The following is a 25,927-nucleotide window of genomic DNA, read 5'->3' as shown; positions in this document are numbered from 1 at the left end:
CAGAGCCCCAGCCTGTCTAGGCGACTTGACTCCGTCGTCAGTGTTTGCGCATCTTGTATTCGTCCCTCACCATGCAGTCAGCAAGCCAGAGTGAGGGAACCCACCTGGCTTCCCAGAGGAGGTGAGGAGGTGGGGAAACAGCATCCTCCATGACTCTCGAATCCCACGCCGAATCCAGAACAAGGCTTGAGATGCAGAAGTACATTTAGTGCATTTAACTGCACTAAATATAGAACGAAGAGAAAAATCAGTTCATCGGCTGGCATAATTACTATCGCAGCCTGTTAGGCAGAAACGGGAACTGGTGGGGCGGGCAAGTGGAGCCATACCGACAACAGTGCGCAACGGTGCGCAGCAACTGATGATGGCCTTTGAAGCCCTGCAGCTCTGATAGCATTGTTTCTTTGTTACTGAGTTCTGACTGCCCACCTTGCAGAACAGCCAAATCGCAATGGAAAATTCCCCAAACTGCCCCTACCCAGACCAGTGCTATACAACCCTTCCTTTCCCTCCTCGGCAGCTCGATTTCTCTGGCCCCAGTTCAGGGACCCGTGAACCTCGCCCAGGGAGCTCGGAAATAAACCTTTAACACTGTGGTCTATCGTTGACGTCTTTCTTTCTTTCCGCTGCCAAATCAACCTTACACGACCCACACCCTCTCCACTTTCCCAGGCCCCTCCCCCAAGCTCAAGGCTGTGGGACGCCCACCCCCACCCCTCCCCGCACCCCAACTGTGTCTTATAAATGCCAAAGAGCTCAGTACGGATTTGTGGGTCAAAGCAGAGGTTTCCAGATCAGAAGAGTTCTTTAATGAGCTTTCTGATCTTGAGCAAGTCACTCAAGCTTGGGCAACCTCCACCTTCCTCACCTATAAAATGAGAATAATTAAAGCTCCTTTGTGCAAATACCGAACCAAACTGGCTAGGGAGCTAATAACAAGGTGTACAAGATTTTAAAAACCGTTCTAATATTGATTGTGGTAATGATTGTACAACGCTTCTTGATATGATCGAATTGTACGATATTTGGGTTATGTCCCCATCAAACTTTATTAAAATAAAAAAACAGACCAAACACTGTCGCGTCTACCCTGACTCAGAGCCACTAGAATTGTCCCTTTGAGTTGTCAAGACTATAAATCTTTATGGGAGCAGAAAGCCTTATCCTCTCCCAGTGAGCAGCTGGTGGCTTTGAACTGCTGACCCTGAGGTTAGCAGCCCAACGTGTCACCCACCAGGACTCTCCATCACTAGGGTTTGTTGGATGAATGGAACTGGGCTGAGTTGAAAGTAGTAAAGTACAGCGTCTATGTAAGATTCTCGTTGTTCGCCATAGAAGATGCCCTTCTGACTTTGCAGCTTTAGTTGATGTCATGATTTAATGACATAGACACATGGGCTGGTAAGACTGCGTTTGTTAACCCTGTAAATCACTGGCTGGCGTCGCATCTGCTAGCGACAGGCTCTGACCAAGACGCAGCTAAGAGATCAGCTGTCCCCTGAGTCCCGGCCCACGCCCGGACCACTCCTGGGAGCGCTCGTCTGCGTCACCAGCGCTGCCCACGGACTCTCTCCCGGGCGGCTTGCACATGGTGGGAACGTGACGGGGCGGAGCCTGAGCCAGCGCCGCTGAGCCAATCGCAAGGCGGGAGGCGTTCAGCCAATGGTAGACGCTATCCCGGGCCCTAGGGGCGGGGCCACAGCGACAAGCGGCGTCATCATAGGTCACTGGGCGGGCTGGAGGTGGGGCCTGCGGAACTACCCGGGGCGGAGCGGAGAGGCGCGGCTCCAAGCAGTCTGCGCTGTGATGGCGGCGGCAGTGGGCACAGCGGCCTTGGCGGCCACGGCGCCGGCCCCGAACAAGGACGGCGCGTCCTCTGTGCACTGGTTCCGCAAGGGGCTGCGACTTCACGACAACCCGGCGCTGCTGGCAGCCGTGCGCGGGGCGCGCTGCGTGCGCTGCGTTTACATCCTGGACCCTTGGTTCGCGGCCTCCTCCTCAGTCGGGATCAACCGCTGGAGGTGAGGGGTTCCCGGGGCCCGAGCGGGCGGCTCTGCTCCCATCCACGGCCGCAAGATTCGGGCCTGAGGGAGCTAGCAGGGGTACGGCACGGGGTGTCCAGAGGCGAGAATCCGGGGGCCAGGGAGCCATTAGTCATCCTGCAGTGCCCTAGGCGGCACCGCGGAGAAGGGACTTTGCCACTGTGTCGCATGCTCTTGTGGCCTCACACCACCCTGTGGCAGAGATCAGAGCCCCCTTGGACCGATGACACACGTGAGCCCAGGGACGCAGGCCCCGGGACTCATAGGGGTGTGCCCCGGAAGGATTGGAAAAGGACCGGGGTCGTGGGTGCCTGCCTCTGGCTAAGTAGATGCTTGACCCAAGTCAAACGAAGGGCCCCCTGCCAGGCTCCTGGAGGTCCCCTCCACACACTACTCAGCCCCTGGAGATGTGTGGAGACCCTGACCTAGCCTCAGATAAGGCTCTCGGGGCCATGCCGACTGATAGCCACCCTATAGGACAAGATGGAACTGCCTCTGGGGGGTTCTGAGAGTTTTTAACTCTGCAAGCATAGAAAACGTCCTGGAGGGGCTGGTGGTTTCGAACTGCTGACCTTGTGGTGAGCAGCCTAACTCCGCCACTACACAACCAGGGTTCCCTCAGAGAAGGCTGTGTGCCCTCCTGACCCACCCCATTTCCTCCACGGAGGTGAGTAGATTTTTAAAGGAAGCCGAGCCGTTAAAGAAGCCGGCGTTGATATCAAGGGCCTCTCTTGGGTGGTGAACGACTGGGACCTGGAGGTAGGGTGGTTCAGAACCCAGGCCCTTGGAAAACAGTTAGGCCCCAGCTCCCTTTCAAGCCCTGGCTTAGGTTGTTTGCGTTGTCCCGGAGAGGGGGGGGGGGAGTGTGTGTGTGTGTGTGTGTGTGTGTGTGTGTGTGTGTGGGGGGGGGGGGGGGGGGGGGGGGGGGTGTGCCCGCTTGTGGAGTGCTGCAGCTGTGGGCTGGGCTTTTCTTAGGATGCAGCAACGCTTGCACACCAGGCTTTGTGTTCCAGGGTCTGTGCCCTGCTAGACGAGGAAGTGCCCTTAAAGTGGGACCATCCAGTGCCCCCTCCTGCCCCGTATATGTAGACGGGGTGGTGTGCTGAAGATAGTGCTGGAGCCAGCCTGCCCACACTGCTTCTAGTTGGCCACGTTGCTCTCCTCTGCCCCCGTTTCTGTAGATGGGAGGTTGAGTTTGGCAACCCCCCTCCAATGCCCACCGCTGGCATGGGCATTAAGCTAAGCCTTGGACTTGGTCCTCTCCTGCTGCACTGTGCCAATCACAGAGTGGAGCAAGTGCTCTCTGTCTAGTTTCATTGTCCTGGGGGCGGGCGTGGGGTATTACCAATCCCTGTGGAAGGAGAGGGCTAGGATGGCCCACTTCTCTCTGCTGGGAGGAGCGGGTGGGCATGAACAGCAGATATTCCACTGCTGGTTGAACTCAGTTGTTCTGGAGCCTCCCTGTTGACGGATGGCTGCAGGCCACCCTTTTGTGATTGAGCTGCCAAGGGCGTGAAGGAGGGGGAATGCGGCCGATCAGATGCCCCAGTCAGATCCTGGAGGCTGAGGTGGAGCAGGACTCCAGACGGGAATAGAGCAATTCTTCAGTGACTGTGGGTCCCAGGGTCAGGTGGCAAGCTGTTCACCGCCCAGTTGGTAGTTCAGACCCACCAGCCTTGCCTCAGGAGAAAGATGAGGCTGTCTGCTCCCATGAAAATGTAGTCTTAGAAATCCTATATAGGGTTGTTGTGAGCTGGACCTCAGGCCCAGTGACCGTGGGGTCATGTCCGCCAGGCACTGCACGAGGGAGGGACTGTCAGGGTGCCCCTGTGAAGGGGTCAAGGCAGGGGGCCCCTGGAGTGCCACTGTGTGGAGGGGACCAGTAAGCCAGCCTGGTCGGAAGAATGGCGCCAGAGCCCTGCGTCTCCATCTTGGCTGCACGTGGGCATCTCCTGAGGCATTCTGCTGCCTGCCTCCCCTGCCCTCCATCTGGTCGTCTTGGGTGTTGCTGGGTTTTGCGTTTGTTGGTCATTTAAAAGCGCTGCTGTGCGGCAGAGCGGCAGAAAGGGCCCCAGAGAGCGGTGTGCTGGCAGGAAGTCTGACTGGGTTTGGGTGAGATCACAGAACAGATCGAATATGACAGCTTCTCCAGGCAGGCATGGGACAGACACTCCTGCCCTCTGTCTGTCCTCTGTGAGAGGGACAGACAGAGGGGCCAACAGAGCTGAGTGGGCAGGGGGCCGGAAGGGAGGGGGGAACGGCGGAGCCATCCCTCTGCATCTCCACAGTCATCCGTGTAATCTTCCGGGGCTGTTTTTTGGATCTGTGAGCTTTCCTGCGGCAGCATCCATCTGAGCTCCGCAGCTGCTGTCTCCAGGGAACCTCCCTCGAGGGTGGGCCCAGAGCCATCTGCAAACCGGAGTGGAGGCCAAGTCTGTGATTGCTTGCACCCTCCCGTACTGACTCCCACCCACCGGTTTTCAGCAGAGGAAGCCGGGTGAAATAGCCAAGAATAGCACTTTCTACGAGTAAAAGAAGACAGCGAAAGGCAAGACATATGTATCTGCTCTGGTGACCCCGTGCATAGTGGGATCGAGCTCTTCCGATCCATGGGCTTTTCACTGACTGGTCGTTGAAAGTTGGTCACCGGGCCTTCCTAGTCTGCCTTAGTCTGGAAGGGCACAAGTCTTCCCTGCAGACAGGTGGTGTTTGGACCTGACAGGCATGGGCTGGCCCTGGACCCCAGTTGGCCGCACGGGAGAGAAGAACTCTCTGCTGACCCATACTGCCCCCCTGGAGCGGCAGCAGGACATTGATGGGCTCACTACCAAGATATGAGCCTCAGGACCGTTTTCGTTTTTCTTTTTAAAGCATCGGTTTGCCGTTCACCCCGATACCTTTCCCAAACTTGCTGCAACTAGCAGGACTCCCCCAAACAGGAAGCTGTGAGCAGCCTCTGGATTTAAAACTGATGCTGGCCATAGACCTTGCCGTTCCTTCATCACCCCTCTTACTCTGTTCAACTTGGGTAGGTGCCGGCTGCAACACTCTCACTCCACTCAGGTCCTTCTGCCCTGGCCCTGGGCTGCACCTGCGTGAGGGAGGTTCACTAACGGGTGCTCGCTCCGCTCAGCACTCGTCATTGGAGTGACATGGGGCCTCCCCAGGACGCCTAGTGGGCCCCGGTGCTGGCTACCAAACACTGGTGCACTCCTGGGGGGGCTTGGGGGGAGGGATGCTCCTTGGAACTTGGTCAGTGAGCAGGGCCTGAGGATGTTAGCCTCCTGGTGGTACATGGAAGCTGCTCCGGGCCAGTCACACAGTGCCCCCCAAGCAAGGCACTGGCCTCTGAGGAGAGGTTTGTTGGCCCCACAGGGATGCAACTCTTGCTCCTTCTCTCTGTGGGTGGGAACGGGCACACGGATTTCTACCAGAAGGTTGCCTGCCGTGGAGGGCTTGCTTCTCCTTTTCTTCTGGGCCTGGTGCTGGTGGTGGTGCTACGTGCCACTCATAACAGCCCCGTGTGACCGGGGTGGAACAGCCCTGTGGGCTGTAACCTGTGTGCAGAGAGGAGTCCCCGGGGGTGCGGTCTGCTACGTGTTAGACTGCTAACTGCAAGGTCAGGGGTCACACTCCCTAGCCACTCTGATGGACAAAGGTGAGGCTCTCTGCTCCCATAAAGGTTTGCGGCCTCCGAAAGCCCATGTAGGACTGCTGTGCGTCTGAATCACCTCGGTGGCCTTGGGCTTGGGCTTGTTGTTTCTCTTTAATCTTCAGAGGCAGGAGCTAGGTCTTTCTCCCACAGAGCCGCTGGGTAGATGTGGCCCACGTGCAATTCTGTTGTACGTGTCTTCTAACCCAAGTAGGGGGGTTGTCTGTCTACCCAGGACTGTGTGCTCTGAATTTGGGCCATGTGAGCTCTGCTTGGAGCAGCCATGGAGGTGGCAGGGAGCCAGCCCCAACCCTTGCAGGGCCAAGCTTCAGCCCCAATCCCAGCTGTAAACCCAGCCCACTCCCACCCACCCCTGGCCTGGGCCCAGGCCCGGGCCCATTCTCTTTAGAGTTCCCTTCCTTGCAGGAAACAGACACTGGCCGAGGGAGTGGCAGGTGCCTTGCTGACACTACCCCAGTGTCCTATACTGCCCTGGCGCACTGTGGCTGTGCCCCAGATGCCTTTGCTGATAGACAAAGCTGTCCCCAGGCAGGCCTCAAAGCAGCTTCTCTTCCTCTAGCTGCCTGAAGGCTAGGGTGCCTGGGACCCCTCTCACATCTCCTGCTGTCACCTGTGGGGGCCAGCCTGAGCCCCTGGTTCCTGGAGGAACCCTGCAGGACTGGCCTGCAGAAAGAAGGAGGAATTTCTAGCAGGCCTAGAGGAGACAGACCCCAGGACAGAAGGCAAAGAGTGACAACCTGTAAGCAGGAGCCAGGAGTGAAGTTCTTGAGCGCTGCTTCAGAAACTTCCCTGCGCACACATATCACCCGGGATCATGTTTCCACTCTGGCTGGGACACCGGAGGGCTGGCAGGGAGCCTCAGAGCCTGCATCTCTGAGTCCGCAGACGCGCAGACCACACACATGTAGCAAGGACCTGGCGGCCAGGGTGTTGGCACCTGAGCTGGCTGGGACACTTGCACTGGTGGCTCAGCCATACTTGAGAAGCAGTGGGGCCCAACAGTTCAGAACCCAGGCTCTGAGCCAGACTGCCTCACTGGATTTGACTTCTGACCCCCTACAAGGTGCCCGAAGGAGTCTGCCCATGGTGGCAGCAGGGGAACAGTTGTGGCTCCGTGCCTCAGTTTCCCTATCTGTAAAGTGGGAAGCGTAGTACCGCTCTCACCGGCCTCTGCGGGAATTCAGTGTGATAAAGTGGGTCAAACAAGTAGAACAGCTCCTGTCAGTCTCCTTAAACGCTGTCGCTGTCATCCTCACCACTGAGAGCCGGACCTCGTGCTTGCTGCCTCAGCTGTCCCCGTCTGGTCAAAGAAGGGGGTCCCTGTGGAAAAGAATAAGTCAAAGGAGCTGCAAGAATCCCCCGTCCCAGTGACTGAGGGCCAGGGACACAGTGCCCCACAGCAGCTTGCCCCAGGCTCTAGCGTCCACAGGCCATGGGCATTTCCAACCTATTGACAGCTTCAGACTGGCCCCAGCCCAGACACGTGGGCTGTGAGGAAAGAGACCCCCTCCCCTGGGCATGGCAAGGGCAGCTGGAGCCCCGTTCTTGGCGCCGTGGAATCTGAACCGCTGCCCTTGTCTGCAGGGCTCGGGCGCCATGCATCTCCTCTGTTCCTCCTGAGAGGGGCGGAGGCCCCAGAGATACCAACCCAACCCTGCCAGCTGTCTCCTCGTTCTTGAGGTGGCCAGTGTGTCACAAACCACCCTCCGTGGGGGCAGGGCTGTGGGTTCCTATAAAGCAGCATTAGACCTGGCAGAGCCTCAGGTCACCACCCCGGGAGCGCCCGCCCAACCCAGGGCGGGGGTGGGTCTGTGTGGCAGGTTGTCTATGTCAGCTGGCAGCGGGGGAGGTGGTTCATTGTGGCCACCTCTACATGTAGGAATGCAGTGTCCTGCCCAGGAGGCCAGCCTCAGAAGAAGCCGGCCAGTCCCACCACTGGCAGGAAGGAGCACCGTGGAAATGCAGGCCCAGCAGCCGGTGAAGGGAAGAGGCCTCGGGTCACTGGCCCTCAGGCCTGCGTTTGTTTGCCTGAGGGGCATGCAGGTGCACGGGGGTCCCTCCAGACCCCCGGCCACTGCGGACTGGCATGCCCCCGAGGCTGCGGGAATGTACCCAGAGAAGGGGAGCACGGCCAAGTAAGCTTTCTGCCCACACTCCAGCCCTTCCTAGCTGGGATCCCAGGCCAAGGAATCCGCCTCGGGTCCCTCCTCTGTAAAACAAGGATAAGGACCTTTCCCAAGAGGATTCAGCAAGCCAATGCCCCTGAGTACGAGTGGGCATTGGAGATTGGGGCTCCGGGGGAAGCAGGGCAGGGTGGGCGGGAAGACTTCTTTGTGCCGTTTCCTGACTTCACGTTCTAAGCAGACAAACAGTTACTTGCTTAAAATGTTGCTGGCAGGAGCTGTGTAGTGGCAGCCCCAACTCAGCGTGGCCCCGCCCACATGTCATTGAGCTTGAAAATGAAGCTGAACCGCTGAAGCTGCTCAGCATCCCCGCCCCCCCCCTCCCCCCATGCTTCAAGGTGTTCTCCGTCCTGGCTGGCTCCATGGCCTTGAGCCTCCGCTCACCCACGTGCAAGTGTCCCATCAAGAGGACTCTTCTAGACCTGGGCCCTCTGGGGGGGTGGGGGACACGGTGGGAGGGGCTGGTGGCCAGAGCCCAGCATGGAGGGTGGGGTAGAGAATGAGCCCCCTCCCTACCAGACAAGTGCTGGTGCTGGGGAACCACTGGTGGCCCAGCCTGGGTGGTGGCAGTGGTCCCCGCAGCCCAGAGACCCTGCAGTCTGTCACCCCAGGCAGGTGGGACTTTCCCAGGCTAGCGCCATCCTTGTGGGTGGTGGCCCTGCCATGGGCTGCGAACTGCACGGGCAGCTGTTGGAAACCCCTGGCCGCTCCTCTGCAGAAAGACGGGGCTTTTTCTTCCCATGGAGAGTCAGCCTCGGCCCGCAGGGCCGTGCTGCTCCATCCTGCAGGGTCACTGGAATCACAGCGACCCGATGCCCGGGAGATGACTTACTGCAGTCCTGTCCCCCTGCTAACTGTACCTTCCTGCTTCTCTGCCACCTGGGGCCCTTGCTTACCAGCTAGCTTTTTCAGACCGTCCCGCAACAGCCTAGCAGGGGCAGATACAGGGCCTGCGGCTGGGGTGGAGCTGCAACGTGGGGTCATGGTGGATGGGGCAGGTTGAATCCACCAGCCACTCTACAGGAGAACAATGAGGCTGTCTGTGCCCATAGGGTGTGAACTGTCCCAGAACCCCACTTGGGCAGCCCTGTTAGGTCTAGGAGTCAGAAGGCACAGAAGGCAGAGGGTGGGGCTGGGTTTGGGGATCATGTAGAAACCGCAAGGTTACGTCTTCTGCCTGACTTGTTCTGTGCCACAGGTTCTCACACTGGCACTAGCAGGTGAGAAAAGCAGCTCACTGGGTGAAGTCAATGCCTTGGGCCACAGGCTCATGGGAGGCAAAGACAGGACTTAAAGGGGGTTAGCAGCTGGTGCCCTGCATCTCTTTCCTGGGCTCCACCCCAGTTCCCCGGGCCTCACGTCCCCTGCCGCATCAGGAAGGGGAGCTGCCCCTGGCTGTGTCCCCACTAACCAGGCTTGTGTGGGCTCTGCAGGTTTCTACTCCAGTCCCTGGCAGATCTGGACGCACGTTTAAGGACACTACACTCTCGTCTGTTTGTGGTCCGTGGCCAGCCAGCTGACGTGTTCCCACGGCTGTTCAAGGTGAGTGGTGTGGCCGAGGGGAGACGGTGGGCAGTGCCTGCTTCCCAGGGGTCCCCACAAACCAGGGACGTGGTATCTGGCCTGCAGAGGTGGAAATGCTTCACTGCTGCTTCAGGAGCAAAGATCGTCAGTCAGATAGATGCCGGCATGAAAGCTGTGTCAAAGAGGCATTTCTGCAAAGCCAGGGTGGGGTTGGAAGCTGCCTTCTGGGGCCAGATAGGTGTGGCCCCTCGGACCGCCGGCTCCCTCTGAGCATGCTTGGCTCAAGCCCTGATGCAGTCGGGCTCCTTCTGCGCCAGAGCTTGAGGGCGGGGTTTCCTCTTCAGCAAAGAGAGGGTCCCCTCTCGCTTATTGGGAGGTTGTTTGCTTTCTTAAATTCAGCCTTTGTGAAGAGCTGCCCTGCTTCACAGAGGGTCAGCGACTGAGGAGCCCTCTGTTTGCTGCGAAGCCCTGGGGGTGTGGGTGGGCTGCTAACAGGTCAGCAGCTCGAAACCAGCAGCCGCTCCTCAGGGGGACGCTGAGGCTTTCCCCTCCGGTAAAGAGCGCCAGTCTCGGAAACCCCCAGGGCAGCTCTGCCCAGTCCCGAAGGGCTGCTGGGGGTGAGCAGAGGCTGGACGGTGGAGAGTGAGTCTGTTGCTGCTGCACTTCTCCCTCTGTCCACACAGAGCTGAGAGCCTATTCACCAGGGCTGGGCCTCTGTCATCGTCCACAGCACACGGTTGCCTCTAAACCCCTGTCCAGCCTAGCACCCACTCCCCCCTGCTCTCCCTGGGGAGAAGGCGGGCAAAAGCAGAGTCGAGGGCAGGCAGCGGCTTATGAAACGCTGCACCGTTCACCCCACTCCCTGCTCCCACCCATAAATGGATACGTAAGTGCTCACATCGCTGGAGGGCGTTGCATACGTTCACCCCCCTGGGCCCACAGCAGCTCTAAAAGGTGGGACTCCTCCAGCCGCAAACGCTACGTGCCGGTCTAGGATTGGCACCCAGTTGTCGGACGCCAGCTGTGTGAGTGTGTCCCTTGGCCACCACGCCACACCGATGCTGCTTCCCTGTGCTCTGTCAAGCTGCTCCTGTTGGCCCCCAGCCGGGTCAGTAACGGCATCTTGGTGGCCCGGTGATAAATGCTGTGGCAGAAAAATGGCAGATTCAGGCTGATCAAGGGGGGCTGGCTTCTTGCAGAAGGTGTCACCGCACGATCACCTGTTAAAATTATTCAGAGTGATGGTGAGTATTTCACGACAGGACCTACGTGCACCTGGCTCAGAGCATAGATGCAGTTCATGATCTCTGCTGCCATCCTGACGAGCCCTGGTGGCACCGTGCTTTTCGGGCTCGGTTCTGGCCTAGCAGCCGTCACAGGAAGAAAGATGTTGCCATCTGCCTGCGTCCAGAAAGGTGGCACCTTGGGAATGCCAGGGCGGCGCTGCTCGGGCCCATGGGGCCTTGCAGTTGATGCCATGGTGACAGCTCTGGCTGTCTGTTGGCACAGATCTTGGGGAGCCCAGTGCGCCCCAAACCCTTGCAGACTGAGACCTTTGCCCGGGGCTTCCTAGCTCTGAGGACCAGAGACTTTAGCTGGAAGGTGCTTGACTCTTGCTGGCTCGGTGTTCCGGGGGCTCTTGGTGGGCCTCTGGGCCATTCTTTCTCCAGGCCAGCTAGCGTTCACCATTGCTGGATCTAGAGAAGCCACCCCAAACGATGCAGGGCTTTAGGAAAGAAACCCCACCCCCACCCCATCTGACTCGCCCAGCCCTGGGGCCCATTCGCTCTGGTTACCACTGGCCGTGGGACTGTTGCTGTGGAGACTGCCAGGGCATCCTGCCAGGCTACCAGGAAAGCCAGCTCCACGCCTGCTGGCTGTGAGGAGCACTGGGAGAGCCTTGCCAGGCGGGTGGGCATGGCGATCCCCCACCACCACACACACACCCCACTGCCTCCCCAGTAACGTCAGTGCCTCTGCCAGCCTCCTCCAATCCTTCAAACTGGGTGGACCTAGGGTCACTCTCATTCTGCAGTCCATGTCGCCAAGCCTCCTGCTCTTTGCCCCCGCTCCCAGGAAGGAGCGCGTGTCCAGCCTTCCCCTTCCCTCCGTAACCGGTTGTCTCCCCACAGGAATGGGGAGTGACCCGCCTGACCTTTGAATATGACTCCGAACCCTTTGGGAAAGAGCGAGACGCAGCCATCATGAAGCTGGCCAAGGAGGCTGGTGTGGAGGTGGTGACGGAGAACTCTCATACCCTCTATGACCTGGACAGGTGAGGGCGCCCAGCAGTTGGGGTTGGTGATTCGGGCCCCCGCTGAGCAGGACTGCGGAGAGGGTCAGCAGTAGGACCCCCTGGGACAGGAGGCGTGGTGTGTTCCGGAAGCTGAAGGTGAACAGCCTGTGTTGGGCCCCAGGGAGGCAGGCAGTAAGAGTCATCTGAAGGCCTGCCCGCCCCGCCCCCAATGTGGCTGCAGTCCATCTACGCGACATAGGCTGGCCTCAGGACCCTGGCCGTGAGCCCTGCCGTCCTGATAGGCCCGGCTCCCCTGCTCCCCTGCAATCTGGGTTTGCAGGCCAGACCTGTCCATGTGGCTCAGGGCCCGGAGCTGGCTGTGCAGGAGCCTTCTCCCCTGGCAGTGGGCCTCACCAGGGCCTCCGTGCTTTCAGAGGCTGGGAATCAACCCTCCAACCATCCCCTGCCAGCGACTGCCTCTGCTGCCCAGCCAGCAGCCACCAGGGCACCCTGCCCCCTCTCTTCCCTGCTTGGGCAGGCGGCTGCCAGGCTGGTCACACAGCTGTGCACATGAGCTGTGAGCAGAGCTCCTCCTGCCCCATGCCAGAGGAGGGGAAGGAGGAAGACGCTCACCCAGGAGCCCGGCTTCAGTGACCCAGTCCAGCCTGATATAAACAGCCAGCCTGGCTCTCCTCGCACCAGGGTAGCTGCCTCCTCTGCTCATAAACACACCCCAGCATGCTACCCTGGGGGCTGACTTGGGGTAGTGGGCAAGCTGTTCTCAGCCCCCTGCTATAATTGATGGGGGGTCAGGACAGGACACTATGTGGCTCTCCCCAGCAAACTTCCGCCATGTTTCCCGCTCAGGTAGAAAGGAAGGCCTGCACCTTGGGCAGCTAGGTGAAGGACCAGGAAGGCCAGCAGGAGGGTATCTGATAAGCGAGAGGTGGCCAAGGCGGCATGAGGGACCCAGACTGGAGTCCCAGCTCAGCCCTGCCTTGCTCCATCCTGAAACACCTGCTTTAGCCCTCCCTCTGTAAAATGGAGATGTGGCTTCCCTTACGCCCCTCGGCCCCCCGCAGAGTAGATCCCCCACCCAAGCTTTCAAAGGTCTGGGCTCTTGGGGAGCCCTGTGCTTGACTTTGGGTCTGCTCTGGGGTCTCCAGGATCATCGAGCTGAATGGGCAGAAGCCGCCCCTGACCTACAAGCGCTTCCAGGCCATCATCAGCCGCATGGAGCTGCCCAGGAAGCCGGCGGGCGCGCCGACCGGCCTGCAGATGGAGAGCTGCCAGGCCGAGATCCCGGAGAACCATGCTGAGACCTACGGCGTGCCTTCCCTGGAGGAGCTTGGTGAGTGCCCCTCCAGCCGGGCACCAGGGTCCATCCAGTTGCTCCCCGCCCGGGCCTCCTTCCTGACAGCTGAGTTACCCAGTGAGGGTTCCCCGTGGCCTCCTTTCTTGCCCAGTAATACACACTGTTCCAGAAAGCTGTGGAAGCCCATTGCTGTCATTGTTGGGCCTTGTGCCCCTGGTACTCCCACCCGCAAGGGGTTTCCTGTTTGTTTCTACAGCACGCCTCCCCTCTGGACTGTGCTGGCACCCGAGCCAGCCTGACTTGCCGTATTCTGTGCAAAGGGATGTCATCCCCTTGGGCCATGACCACACCCTCCCTCTTGCCCCTAAATCCACCCTCCTCCACAATTTGGGGGACAAAGTTGACCTTCTCACCTGAAACCACAGTCATTGTCAGGCCACCTGAAAAGACCCAAGCCAGGGCTGCTCTCCAGGGCTGCCGTAGTGAGGGAGTGGGGTGGGGAAGGAGGGCCGTGGGAACAGCTGAGAGGTCACCTCAGCCCCCGGTGCCCCAAGGGCCCCATGTGCACTAATCACTGAGTCATGATGACAAGCTGAGCCCTCCCCAGTAGCCTCTGACCAGCCTCTCCCTTCGCAGGGTTCCCCACTGAGGGCCTTGGCCCTGCTGTTTGGCAAGGAGGGGAGACAGAAGCGCTGGCCCGCCTGGACAAGCACTTGGAACGGAAGGTACGCCCCTTCTTCTGCAGCCCAGGGAGCATGGACGTCGGGTCGGGTCGGATGCTCAGCCGTTGGTGTCCTGCAACCGTAATTATCAGGCCACTGCGGGCTAAATCGGCTGGACGCTTCCAGCTCAGGCACCTGCTGCCTTGTCTCCTGTCCTTGACCGGCCGCCCGCCCTGCTAGGGCTTCTCCAGCCTCCGCTCACAGATTGGGAAGCTTAGGCTTCCAGAGATGAGTGACTTGCCTGAGGTCCCAGTGCTAGGAAGGAGCTCGCCACTGACATTAAACTAGAAGCTTGTACCAGACTTTTCCTCCATCTCCAGCTGCTGCTGCTTCCTGAGCCCATGCCAGGCCCCCAGGTCACAGCTGCTTCCTCTGTCATGTAGAGATGTGGCCCCAACTTCTGCTGGGCCGCCTCCAGAGCAGATGGCCCCCCTCCCATGAAGGAGTGGAAGAAGCCCCACACCCCCTTCCCAGATTCCACCGCCTCCAGGCTTGGGGAGCAGGGAAGGTTCTCGGCTTGGTGGAGAGCCAGCTCCGGGTCCTGCCCCTACAGCTGACGTTGTTTTGGCTGGTCCGTCCGTCCTCTGGGATGTGTTGTGAGGAGAAACCAGGCCCTGGAGAGGGGCACCATGCTGAGCAAAGCTGAGGGAGAGCGAAAGAGGGGAAGACCCTCGACCAGGTGGGCTGCACCACAGGCTCCTGCATGGGAGCAGCCGTGCTCCGCTGTGGCCATGGAGTTGCTGTGCGGGGCCTTTGCGCTCTCCTTCCCAGGGAGGGCCCTCCCCTCCCAGAGAGCTCTGTGGGGCACACACAGGGTTGCCGCAAGTCAGAATCAACCCACAAGCAGTGACTTTCTTTTTCTTTCAGTTAACGTGTCCCCGGCACAAAGGGAGATGAGAATCCCTCATGCCAGGCAGACTGGCCTTTCAGACTTAAGGCGGTGGCTGCCTCTGATCTCCCGTGTGGAATCTTGTTCCTAGCGTCTAGCCATGTAATGTAGAGAATGTGTCATTCCTCTGAGTGCAGGGTAGGTTTCACAGAGCATCCTGTGACACACACCCCCCATCACCTGGGTGTGAATGAGCATGCTGTTGTCCCCCAATGCAAGCAGACCCCTTGCCGTGGGTCCAGGCTGACTTCTAGCGGCCCCCGGTAGGTTTCTGAGACTGGAAGCCCAGCCTTTCTCCCTGGGAGCTGCTGGTGGCCTGGAACCATGACTCTGCTGGGCACATTTAAGTGCGTTCTGACACCTGGTGACCCCTGCTCAGTCCCGTCCCCCTCCCCCCCATCACTGCTGTGTCTGAGCCCAGTGCTACAGCCACTGCGACCCTCTGTATCCTGCAGGGACTGGTGCCCAAGCACATGAGACAAGTCTCCATCTTCCTGCTCAGGGTCACTCTGGTTGCCTTCTGCTAAGGCAGCATGGTCAGGCTGTGTTCTTAATGCTCTTCCTCACAGGCTCCGGTTCTTCCCTGGGCTTCCTCGTTCCTGTCCTACTTTCACATGTAGGGGAGGTGAGGGAAAACGCCCTGGCTTGGGTCAGGTGCCTTCGCCTCCCAGTGACATCTCTGCGGGTTAACACTTTGGACGGTCGTTGGCAGCAGACTTGCCCAGTGCCATGCCTTGTCTGCTCCCTTGACTGCTGCTTCCATAGGCACTGACTGGATTCCAGTCACATGAGATCCTTGCAGCTTCAGGCTTCCCCTCATGTATCATAAGGCTGGCCTCGTTGTGAGTTCTGTTTTCTTGTGTGGAGGTGTGTCTGTGCTGAAGTCAGTGGTTTTCATCAGGAAGCATCCTGAGCTGCTTCATTCTCGGAGCACAAAGTCGTGCTGTTTCCGTGTCGTAAGTTGCCAACAAGCCTGCTCCCAACCCTGACGCGCACGCGCTCTTCTTCATGGGGTTCGGCTGCCGTGCCATACACATTGCTCGGCATACACATTGGACAAGGGTGGTCAAAGGGGACAACTGTCAGGCACCCCTTTCCTGAGTTTAAACCACCCTTGTTCTATTTGCACAGCTGCCTCTTGTCCCTGTACAGTCTAACCATGAGCCCAGTTAAGCAGTTAAGTGTTCTGAAATCCCCCTTCTTTGTAACGGTCTCATACTTGCTGATGACCCACACAGTTGAGGGCCTTTGCAAAGTCAGTGAAACCCAAGTTGACCTCTCTCTAGTGTTCCCACTCTGAGCCCACCTCCAGCTGACTCGCCACAGCCCCTCTGACCTCCCTTGAATGCATGCCGTTCTCTGTGGACTGAGGGTCACAACTGTTTTGTGTTTTCTACAGCAGAGTTGTACTTGCATGGAATATTGATGACGTTGTCCACTTGTATTCACAGACAGGTCCCTAACGGTCAGTTGGTCAGACAGCTGTCTTCAGATGGCTTAGGCTGGTTGAGTGAGCGCTCCCAGCAGGGCGTCTGTTTGGGGAGGCCCCCTGTTGGTGGGCCATCCATTCCTAGGGCCTTGTCTATTGCCAGGGGCTTCTTCCTGCAGCTCGCGGCGTTCTCCCTGTGCTGGGATTGGGCAGCGACCAGTTCTAGTCGGTGCCGTGAGTGTGGATTCTTTCCGTCTTCTTTTGACGCCTCCCGCATCGTTCACTGTGTGAACTGAGGGTTGGATTTCTCTTTGGATTTCTAAGTCCAGGGCTTTGCACGCTCATGAGGTGACTGTCCTCTTGAGCCGCCTTTGAAACCACCTCTCTTTGCTTCGCCATGCCCTCCTCGCTGCAGTTTGGCCGGTTCCGAGCGAGGTCCAGAGCCTCTGGCTTTCATGGGCCTCTTGGTTGCTTTCTAGACAATGTCTTTGACATCATCCTACAACCTGTCTGACCTTCCATCATTAGAGTAGTGCATCAAAGCTTCTCTTGAGATGGTCCCTAATTTCAGGTGGGATAGTCCCAAGACCACACTTGGGCTCTTGGGATGTGTTCTCATTTTCTTCTGCTTAACCTTGAACCTGCGTATGAGCAGTTGGCATAAGAAACGCCCATTGGAAAGGACTAGCCTCACCCAGGAGCGGGGTGGGCTGGGGAGGAGCCGGAGGAGTGGAGAGTCTGACCTGGTTAGGACCCTGTCTGGAGGGCAGGCCTCGGCCCTGCTCCTGAAGGAGTGTGGGCAGGAAGTGCCAGTAGAGGGGACAGAGGAGGACTTGGGATCCTGGAAGACAAACCCTGGCCGCATCTGGGAGCTGGGGCCTGCCCTGGCTAGGAGTCACGCCCCGAAGCCTGCAGCCTGTCTCCAGGCCTTTCCTTCTCTTCTCTTCCCGATGCAGGCCTGGGTGGCCAGCTATGAGAGGCCGCGCATGAATGCCAACTCCTTGCTGGCAAGCCCCACGGGCCTCAGCCCCTACCTGCGCTTCGGCTGCCTCTCCTGCCGCCTCTTCTACTACCGCCTGTGGGACCTGTACAAAAAGGTGAGGGCCATAGGCACATGGGCACAGGTAGTTAGGGTGGAGGCAGGGAGGCCGGGGCTGAGGCCACAGCGTCCCACCCTCCAGGGGATCTGCCCGAGAACAGGTCGGGAGCAGCGTGCAGGCTGAAGAGGCAGGTGGCCCTGTGTTCACCCATCCCCGGGGGAGGGGGCAGCCTGGTCACATCACACTGCAGGTCCTCCTGCGTCCCAGTCCATAGTGCGTTTCCTGAACACACTAGCTTCAGGACTTGGTGGCTTATCTGGTGATTTTAGGGGAATTGTAATTTACACAGTGTGAAGGCCCTCTCACCCCTCAGATTTGGACTGTTAGGTTTAACCTCTTCACCCAAAGCTAGACTGAGCCTATGTGACGTTGCCGATAGGGAAACGCCCCTGACTTTCTGAGCAGTGGAGCCAGATAGGGTCAGGGCCAGGGCCAGTCCTGGGTGAACGCCTGGTTCCTAAGGTAGGCCCTGCCTGCCTGTCTCGGTCCCCACCCCTCCACTCCACTTCCTCCCTGCTCTGAGTAGCAGCAGAGCCAGGCCTGGGCACTGCATAGGGTCCAGTCTGCCGCCTCCCGTGCTGTGGCCATTTCCAGGGGAGGAGAGCCTGCCTTGGTGGGTCCCAGAGCTGGGCAGGTGTCTGCATCTACGTGAACCCCCCACCCCCACAGGTGAAGCGGAACAGCACCCCTCCACTCTCCCTCTTTGGGCAACTCCTGTGGCGAGAGTTCTTCTACACGGCGGCCACCACTAACCCCAGGTTCGACCGCATGGAGGGTAACCCCATCTGCATCCAGATCCCCTGGGATCGCAACCCCGAGGCGCTGGCCAAGTGGGCCGAGGGCAAGACTGGCTTCCCCTGGATCGACGCCATCATGACCCAGCTGCGGCAGGAGGGCTGGATCCACCACCTGGCCCGGCATGCTGTGGCCTGCTTCCTCACCCGAGGGGACCTCTGGGTCAGCTGGGAGAGCGGGGTCCGGGTGAGTGTCCATGGCCCCAGGCCCTCCTCAGCTCCCCCACCCTGCCAGGGAGGCTGACCCCTCCCCCCATCGGCCCCTCCCGCAGGTGTTTGATGAGCTGCTCTTGGACGCGGACTTCAGCGTGAACGCGGGCAGCTGGATGTGGCTGTCCTGTAGCGCCTTCTTCCAGCAGTTTTTCCACTGCTACTGCCCCGTGGGCTTCGGCCGCCGCACGGACCCCAGCGGAGACTACATCAGGTGAGGGAGGGCGAGGACCCCACTGGCCCAGGGAGGAGAGCCATCAGGTGAGGGAGGGCAAGGACCCCACTGGCCCAGGGAGGAGAGCTTGGGCCCGTGGACGGGAGCCCGGTGGTGCTGATGCGTCGTTCTGGCTGTGTGCTGCAGGCGCTACTTGCCCAAGCTGAAAGGGTTCCCCTCCCACTACATCTACGAGCCCTGGAACGCCCCTGAGTCTGTCCAGAAGGCAGCCAAGTGCATCATTGGCGTGGACTACCCTCGGCCCATAGTCAACCACGCCGAGAGCAGCCGGCTCAACATCGAGCGGATGAAGCAGATCTACCAGCAGCTCTCCCGCTACCGGGGCCTCTGTGAGCAGCCGGGGACCCTGCCCAGCTCCCTGGGGGCAAGAAGCAGAGATGACACCTCAGTGTCGTGGCCCTGCCGCCGCCCCATCCCCTCCTGCCCCATGGCCCTGTGCCATGTGGACCCATCACTTCCTGACCGCCCCCTCGCCTCTCTCTCTCCAGGCCTCCTGGCGTCTGTCCCGTCGTGCGTGGAAGACCTCAGCAACCCAGTGGCTGAGCCCAGCGTGAGCCAGGCTTTGAGCATGAGCAGCACAGGTGAGGGTGCCCCTCCCAGAGCACAGGGTGCCTCCGTCACTCAGGACTGGGAGAGGAGCCAGACAAGTCCTGTCCCAGATGGAGCTTAGGCTCTCCCGGGGGAGACCGACAGTTCACGGCCCCAGGAAAACGCCATCATACCGCGTGCTGTGGGAGAAATGAACATGAGTGGGACCAGGGAGGCAGGGATGACCTTGGCTTACAGGAGGCTGGAGCAGAAGCAGACGCGTATCTTCAAAAGCATCCTCTGCTGCCCAGTGAGGAGGGCACGGAGTGGCAAAGAATGGCCTGGGGAAGCTCGCAGGAGGTGAGGCCTGGGGGCTGGGCCAGAACAGTGATAGGCTAGGTAGATAGGAAGGTAGACTTTCGGCTGGGGAACCTCCTCCCTCCACTCGGGAGGAAGATGGGTAATGAGAGACAGCCAGGACTCCCAGGCTTCCCCTGCCCTGCCAGGCGGCTCTGGGCTGCAGAGGGAGTCCTTCACCTCAGAGCGAGGACAGCAGACGTCCACATCAGCCTTGGGTCCCTGGGATTGGCGCGTGCAGGCTGGGCCTTCTCCGTGCAGGCCCCTCTGGGTCAGGTCAAGGAGCTCTGCTGTCGCTGCGGGTAGGTGTTAGGCTATGAACTGCAGGTGGGTAGTTCAGACTCAGTAGCCCCTGCTCCGGAGAAGGATGGGCTGTCTGTTCCCCAAAAATGTACGGCTTCAGAGACCCTCTGTCGGGTCACTGTGAGCCAGAACTGACTGCAAACCACAAGGTCAGCGGTTAGAAACCACCCCCTGTTTCTCAAGAGAAAGAGGAGGCTTTCTACTCCCATAAAGACGTACAGTCTCAGAAACCCACAGGGGCAGTTCTACCCTGTTCTATTGGGTCACTAGGCGTAGTCATCGATTGAAGGTCCCTGCTGAAGGGTGGCAGTGGGCCCAGTGGTGTCCTGTCGACTAGCCGGCCCCTTCTGCCGGTCACACTGCTCCTGCGCAGCGTGGGTCCTCTTTCCTGATAACAGTGTTTGACGCTCTGACACGCTTCCCTGCAGGCCCACGGCTGCCCACTAGCCGCCCCACTTCCCCCAAACGCAAGCTGGAAGCAGCCAAGGCACCTCCTGGTGAGGACCTAAGCAAACGGGCCCGCGTGGCCAAGGCACCCCGGCCAGAGCCACCAGGCAAGGCCGTCTGAGGGTAAGTGCCCGAGACGCTGAGCTGGGGACAGGTGGGGATGGGATGGGATGGGACCACCTCTCTCCCAGCCTCAAAGCTGCTGGCAGTCAGCTTATTTCGACTCAACAGTGCCCCCCCCCCCCCCCCACTTGTGCCAAGCAGAACTGCCCCGGGTCTCAGGGCTATGACCTCTGCACATGGGTTGCCAGGCTTGTCTTTGGAGGCACCTCTTCCGAATCGTCGACCTTTTGACCGGTAGCTGAGTGCCTAGCCTCTGACGCCACCCAGGGAGCATCCCTGAAGGTTCAGACACACAACCAGACGAAAGCCTGTGGTGGAGGGCATGTGGCACGGTGTCCCTGCTCTGAAGCCCCACCCTTCTGACTTCTGCGTCCTCTGGGAGAAAGCAGGCCCTCCGTTACGTTATCTTCCTTTGCTAATTGACTGAGACCCAGATGATTCCCCCCTTGCCTCTTTCTGCCTTTCCACGGGAATCAAATGCAGCCCAAAGATCCAGAGACCCGGATGTGGAGCTCCTGAGAGGAATGGCCCTGGAACATTGTGTCCACTCTCCTGTGTTCTGCAGGCTGACCAGGGGAGGGCAGCACCTATCCTCCAGCTCTCAGCCCAGCCATCAGACCAGGCCCCTCCCCACTGGCCTTGGCCCTTTGCAGACACTCCTAGGTTGTCCTCACCCCCATGGGGCCTCAGCCTGGGCTGCTCTCAGCTCCCAGCTTTCTCGAGAGCCACCTGAAATGGAGTAAAGGGCTCTGAGGCATTGTGGCAAAATGAACCTCACTGCCCCTCCATGTATCCTCTCAGCTGCAGCATTAGACTGGGGCCTCTCTTTCCCGAGGCTCTCTCCCTCTGGAGCCAGCTCTTGGAACCAGTCAGCGAGCTCAGTAAGATCAGGGTGAGTGTCGGGTGGACGCGGTGAGACTGAGCCAGGCTCCTTCTGTACTGTACTTTGGGGCCGGCTGGCTGAGGCTCTGATTGACAGGTGGGAAGGCCAGTAAACAGAGTTGCATGTTGGGGTTAAGGTGGCTCCGTAAACTAGTAGAATGTAAGGCAACTAGTGAAATGTAAGGCCAGCCAGTTCGCAGGGGCAGAGATGTGTGAGACACAGAAATGGATGAGGGTACAGTCACGGGAACCAGGATCACTACCCCGCCAGCGCCAGCGCAGCGTCTCTCAGACGGGCGGGGGCAGCAGGCGGGTGCCTATACTGTATCCTGGGTTTAGGGACTATAGTACAGAAGTGTCTAATTGTGGGGGGCAGGAGACACTGACTAATTTCTATTTACTTATTTATTATTTATTTTCTGATAGGCCAAATACGTTTGGGAACCTGTGTCCCAGAGGCTGGCAAACTCGGTAGGGCTCCCCGGCCTGCACTGGGGTTTAGGTAGTGGGACTGGGAGGCATTTCAGACCAGCACAAGCAGTTACCTGTGTCGCAGTTAGAACTCCACGAAGGCGCTTCCTCTTTGTAGATGAGGCATTTCCTTACCGTCAGCAGAAGGGATGGGCAAAGTTAAGTGACGGACACTTCTGGGGGGCTTTCAGCGATGAGATGTCCAGAGAGTTCTGGTGGCCCTGAGAGCCAGGCATGGGCGCTGACCCCAGGTCGGCAGATCAGCCCCCCACCCCCAGACACTCGGAGGCTGTCTGCTCCGTGGAAGCCCTGACGAGGGTCTCTGAGTCAGAATCGGTGCGACGGCAACGGGCTTTTGACAAGAAGCCCTGGGTGGGTGCTGCTGGTTTGGCTTTGGAACTCAGCGGTGCCAGAGCCCCTTTCTCTGAGCATCCTTTGGCCTTGACTGTTTCCTCACGGTCGGTCGCGGGTCGGCTGCCAGAGCTCTGGCCATCGATTCCGTCTGCAGTGCAGGAAGGAGAAGGCAGAGCCCCGTCAGCTCTACTCTTCCGCTCAGGAGACACCGATCAGGGAGGTGAGCAGGGCTGAGAGTCCCTTCCCTCTGGGGCGCATCTTCGAAGGAGGAAACGTAGTCAAGAGGCTGCACTTGCAATAGAGAAATGAGAAAATAAAGTGCATAAGAAGGCCGACCGCAAAGCTTGGGGCTGAGGGTGGGCTGGCGGACAGCCTTGCTCCCTTCTATCTTAGGCTGACCCGCTGTGGAGGCTGGCCAATCCCAGTCAAGTGTCGGTCTAGAGATTTCTGATTCACGTGGTTGAGAGGGCTGAGGAAGCCCAGGTTAGTAGGTGTTGGTTCACATCCCGAGAGCTGATGGCCAGAGGCTGACAAATTGGCTGCAGGGTTGAGAGTGAGCGGGCCAAGCTTGGCCAGACCTTCCGTGGATACTGGATGCAAGCCTCATCTCCATCAAGAAACGGTGGCTCTCAGCTGCTTGGTGGCACATGGAAGATGCTTACGTTTTGTTCCATTGTGGAAGAGCAGTCGATCCCATGTCGACCAAGCAAGCCACTGAAGATCACAGCCTGGCCAAGTTGACGCTAATATTAACTGTCACACCCTTTCTGAAGAAATCAAAAGCTTTCCCAGAACACCCACCCTACCCCGGTTCAGATTTCCTGAGCCAGTGCTGAGTGGCAAGCCCACCCCCAAGTAGGAAGTGGGGGTTGGGTGGTTAGGATTGCCTTAGCCCTGTGCTTCCCACCTGTCTGATTTAGTAGGTGGGGGCCCAGAATGTGTATTTCGGACAAGTGCTGCCCCTCCAGGGGTCACACACTGAAAGTCACAACCCATCATCTGGGCCAGGCCAGAGGGCCCCCCAACGAACCAATCCTGCCGGGGTGGTCACGAAGCGTGAGTCCTGGTGGACAGCTGGAAGTGCCTGCAGATAGTGCCAGGTGGGCCTTGGCAGCGCTGAGAATTGTGGGCATTGATGTCATTCTTCTCTGAGAAGAACCTAAGATGGATTACAGTTGGGTCTCCTCAGAGAGGGCCTTGAATGCCAGGCAGGGGAGCCAATGGTGACCCCAGTGGGAGCTCAGGAGTACTGTGTGTGGGGCCTAGGAGGGGGTGAGGGAACTGGTATTTGGGAAGCAGCAGGAGGCCTTGGACTGGGCCCCCGGAGGGTGCAGAGGGCCCGCTGGCTGGGCTGAGGGCGTGGCAGTGACTCCCAAGTAATACAGATTGGGGGCTGCTGAGCTGCCCAAAAAGTGTCGATCAGCATATGGGAGCTCAGGGCGCCTCCTCAGGGGCTTCCTGCAGGTCGATTCCAACTGGCAGAGCAGAGCGGCACTGCCCACAGGCTTTGCAGGCTGTCGCCTTCACCGACGCGTGTCTGAACAGCCCATGTGGTTCATCTCTGTCACGACTTTGCTTGGAGCCCTGGGGGCACCTGGGGGCACAGTGGTGAAGCACTTGGCTGCTAACCAAAAGGTCCATGGTTTGAACCCACTAGCCGCTCCGTGGGAGAGAAAAAGATGTGGCAGGGAGCTTCGTCTTGGAGGCCATGTGGGCAGTTCTGCCCTGTCCTCCAGTGGCAGTGTGGCCCCGGAGCTGCCAGGGCTGGGCTTCCTCCCAGCAGGCTAGGGCAACTCTCGTGGCCTTCAGAAACCCTGAGGGGAAGGAGTGCGGCCAGCGGCATCTGGACCTCCAGGTGTGTAGCAGCCTCACTGAAAAGCAACAGTAGCGTCTTGGCCCGTGTCCCGCCAGCAACCCTGCGCGGGGGTGAGACACCGAACAGTGTATGTGGGAAGTCTCAGACTGGTGCAGTCCTGGCCAGAGAGCATGAGCTCCCCAGGCAGCCCTGTTGGGGTCACCCCCAGGCCTTCCATCCGAGCCAGGACCACAGAGCGAGGGGCCGCCTGTCCCAGGCAGATGAGGATCATCCCGAGAGGCAGGGGCCTGGCCCTCCACTCTGCTCAGTGTGACGTACAGACAGGAGTTCACCCCCGGCGAGGGCTTCCTCCCGGCCCCCTGTGAGGTTGCTTCTCTGCTGCCTGTCCTGTGAGTCGGAGCTGATTCTAACGCCTCTGCCCCACGCTCTCCACAGGCCACTTAACGTTCACAGAGCAAACAGATCCTGAGGCAAAACGTGGCTTGAGCTCAGTGGTTCCATTACTCATCCATGCAGCGCCTCATCTGCCTTCAGTGAAGCATCATCACAAGATGCACGAAACTGAAAAACAAGCCAGCCGCCCCCAAGGGCTATTGTTCCAGCTGGTTCCCAGAATCCCCAGAGCTGCTGACTGCTCAGGATTCCATTAGCCTTGAATCGCTGACAGTCTTCTCGTTGGACCAATTATTTGAGCACAGAACAGCTCACATGATCCACTCACTTGTCCTTCGACTGGAACACAGTGATCTGTTGAGTGAAGCCGTTGACACACAGGGTTCAGGCCAGTGTTCGCCACATCCCCTCCCTCCATCAGCTCGCCCCAACGCATGCTGGAGTAAAAGCTGCTTTTCTGGAAGCCCTTGAATGTCTTTGTGCAGTCCCCCCACCCCCCGCCATGACGGGGGAGAAGCATCGAGCGCTCCAAAGTACACCCAGAGCTCCTGAAGGAGTCGTCCGTTGAAAGCCTCTGGGGCCACTTCTGCGGCCCAAGGCAAAATCCATGCAGGGGCAGCTGGGCTTTCCTGAGCATCCGAATGCTATCCTCAGGCTTCTGGGCACCGGGCTCTCCAGAGCAGGGGCAGAAGGAAGCAACGCACGCTCACAGCCTAAGCTCCGAAGGGTAGACTCAGGACTTGGGGCCTGTTCTTCCTCCACAGCTCCTTTGTGAGCCACGGGGGCACAATCCGGGCAGCCCAATGGCACCCAGCAGCAGCCCTGTGCCCAGCTTCCGGGCTGAGTGTCCCCAGAGGAGGGGCGGTGTTCCCAGGAGGGGGAGCCTCACTGACTCTTGCTCTCTGCCTGTGTTTCTCTTCCAGCTGCAGGCCCGCTGCTCCCTGAGCCGAGCCTGGGTGCCAGGCAGCACCCCTGGCAGCAGAGCACAGCCCGCGGACGAGCCGGCACGACAGACCACGAGGACATGTGTGCGTGTGCGCGTGTGCGCCCGAGCAGGGGCGGTGTGCCTGGTGCGTGTGCATGCATCTGTTTACACACTGCACCCCTGGGCGCTGACTGGGCTACAGCAGAGCAGGGGTGGACGCTAGGCGGGAGACCGGAGGTGAGGAAGAGCTGGCCCCGGCAGCTGTCTGTCTGCCTCCCTGGCCTGCCCTCCTCATGGGCCAAGGACGAGAAGGGCCACCTCTGGGCTCCTGTCAGAAGTGTGGGCGTCTTGAGGCAGCCTGAGGCCTGCAGGCTGACCTGGGCCAGTTTAGCCACCTGGTCTGGCCCCTTTCTCAACTTAAACGCCCCTGCCCCGGTCTTCCAGACCCTTCCACGGGCATTGGGGCTGAGCCAGGGCTGTGGACAGAGCGTTTCAGCCATCTTCAGAGGGCCCAAGACACCTGCTGTGGTGTTCCCACTAGAAGTGACCGTCTCGTCCCGTGCCAGGAAGAGAAGCCCCAGCTTAGAGGACAGGGTCTTCCACCAGGACACCAGTGACCCCCCAGCCAGGGGCCACTCTACTCTTTGTTCCAGAGGCTTCCTGGGCCTGCCTGCACTGTCAGCGTCCAAGCAGCTGCGTCAGTGGTCCCAGTAGCTAGACTTAGTGGGCCCAGGTGCCGGCCTGGGCAGCTGGCGTAGTACTCACACCCAGCACAGCCATTGTAGGTGACCCAGAGGCCTGCATTCTGGGAGTGGCCTATGCACCCCACCCCACCCCTCATGTTGACAAAATGAACAAGGAAGGAGGAGGAGGGTGGTCTCCGAAGCCCGTTTTCCTCCCACGCTGTGGCCTGCATGCGAGCCACAAGTGTGTGTGTGTGTGTGTGTGTGTGTGTGTGTGTGTGTGTGTGTGTGTG

General features: G+C 59.4%; 1 protein-coding gene across 1 annotated transcript; it reads left to right on the top strand.

Moving 5' to 3' along the window:
* Positions 1–1,806: 1,806 nt before the first annotated feature.
* Positions 1,807–25,921, top strand: CRY2 (cryptochrome circadian regulator 2). The gene is made up of 12 exons (XM_004708427.2): positions 1,807–2,021; positions 9,332–9,440; positions 11,555–11,697; positions 12,825–13,009; positions 13,610–13,698; positions 16,970–17,110; positions 17,783–18,094; positions 18,180–18,331; positions 18,479–18,681; positions 18,841–18,933; positions 19,969–20,110; positions 24,950–25,921. The coding sequence occupies exons 1-11, from the start codon at positions 1,807–1,809 to the stop codon at positions 20,106–20,108; spliced, it is 1,782 nt and encodes a 593-aa protein (XP_004708484.1). The 3' UTR covers positions 20,109–20,110; positions 24,950–25,921.
* The last annotated feature ends 6 nt before the right edge of the window (positions 25,922–25,927 follow it).

The sequence above is a fragment of the Echinops telfairi genome, unplaced genomic scaffold (assembly GCF_000313985.2).
Source record: "Echinops telfairi isolate 266 unplaced genomic scaffold, ASM31398v2 ScPeMD7_60;HRSCAF=208, whole genome shotgun sequence".
Lineage (NCBI taxonomy): Eukaryota > Metazoa > Chordata > Mammalia > Afrosoricida > Tenrecidae > Echinops > Echinops telfairi.
This window is presented reverse-complemented; position numbering and strand designations above follow the sequence as displayed.

Bases quoted from the DNA above. Each gene is read 5' to 3' on its own strand.
- CRY2 (XM_004708427.2), top strand. From the start codon at position 1,807: ATGGCGGCGGCAGTGGGCACAGCGGCCTTGGCGGCCACGGCGCCGGCC. The intron at 9,441-11,554 runs GTGAGTGGTGTG...GTCTCCCCACAG, and splicing joins TGTTCCCACGGCTGTTCAAG to GAATGGGGAGTGACCCGCCT. The intron at 13,699-16,969 runs GTACGCCCCTTC...TTCCCGATGCAG, and splicing joins ACAAGCACTTGGAACGGAAG to GCCTGGGTGGCCAGCTATGA.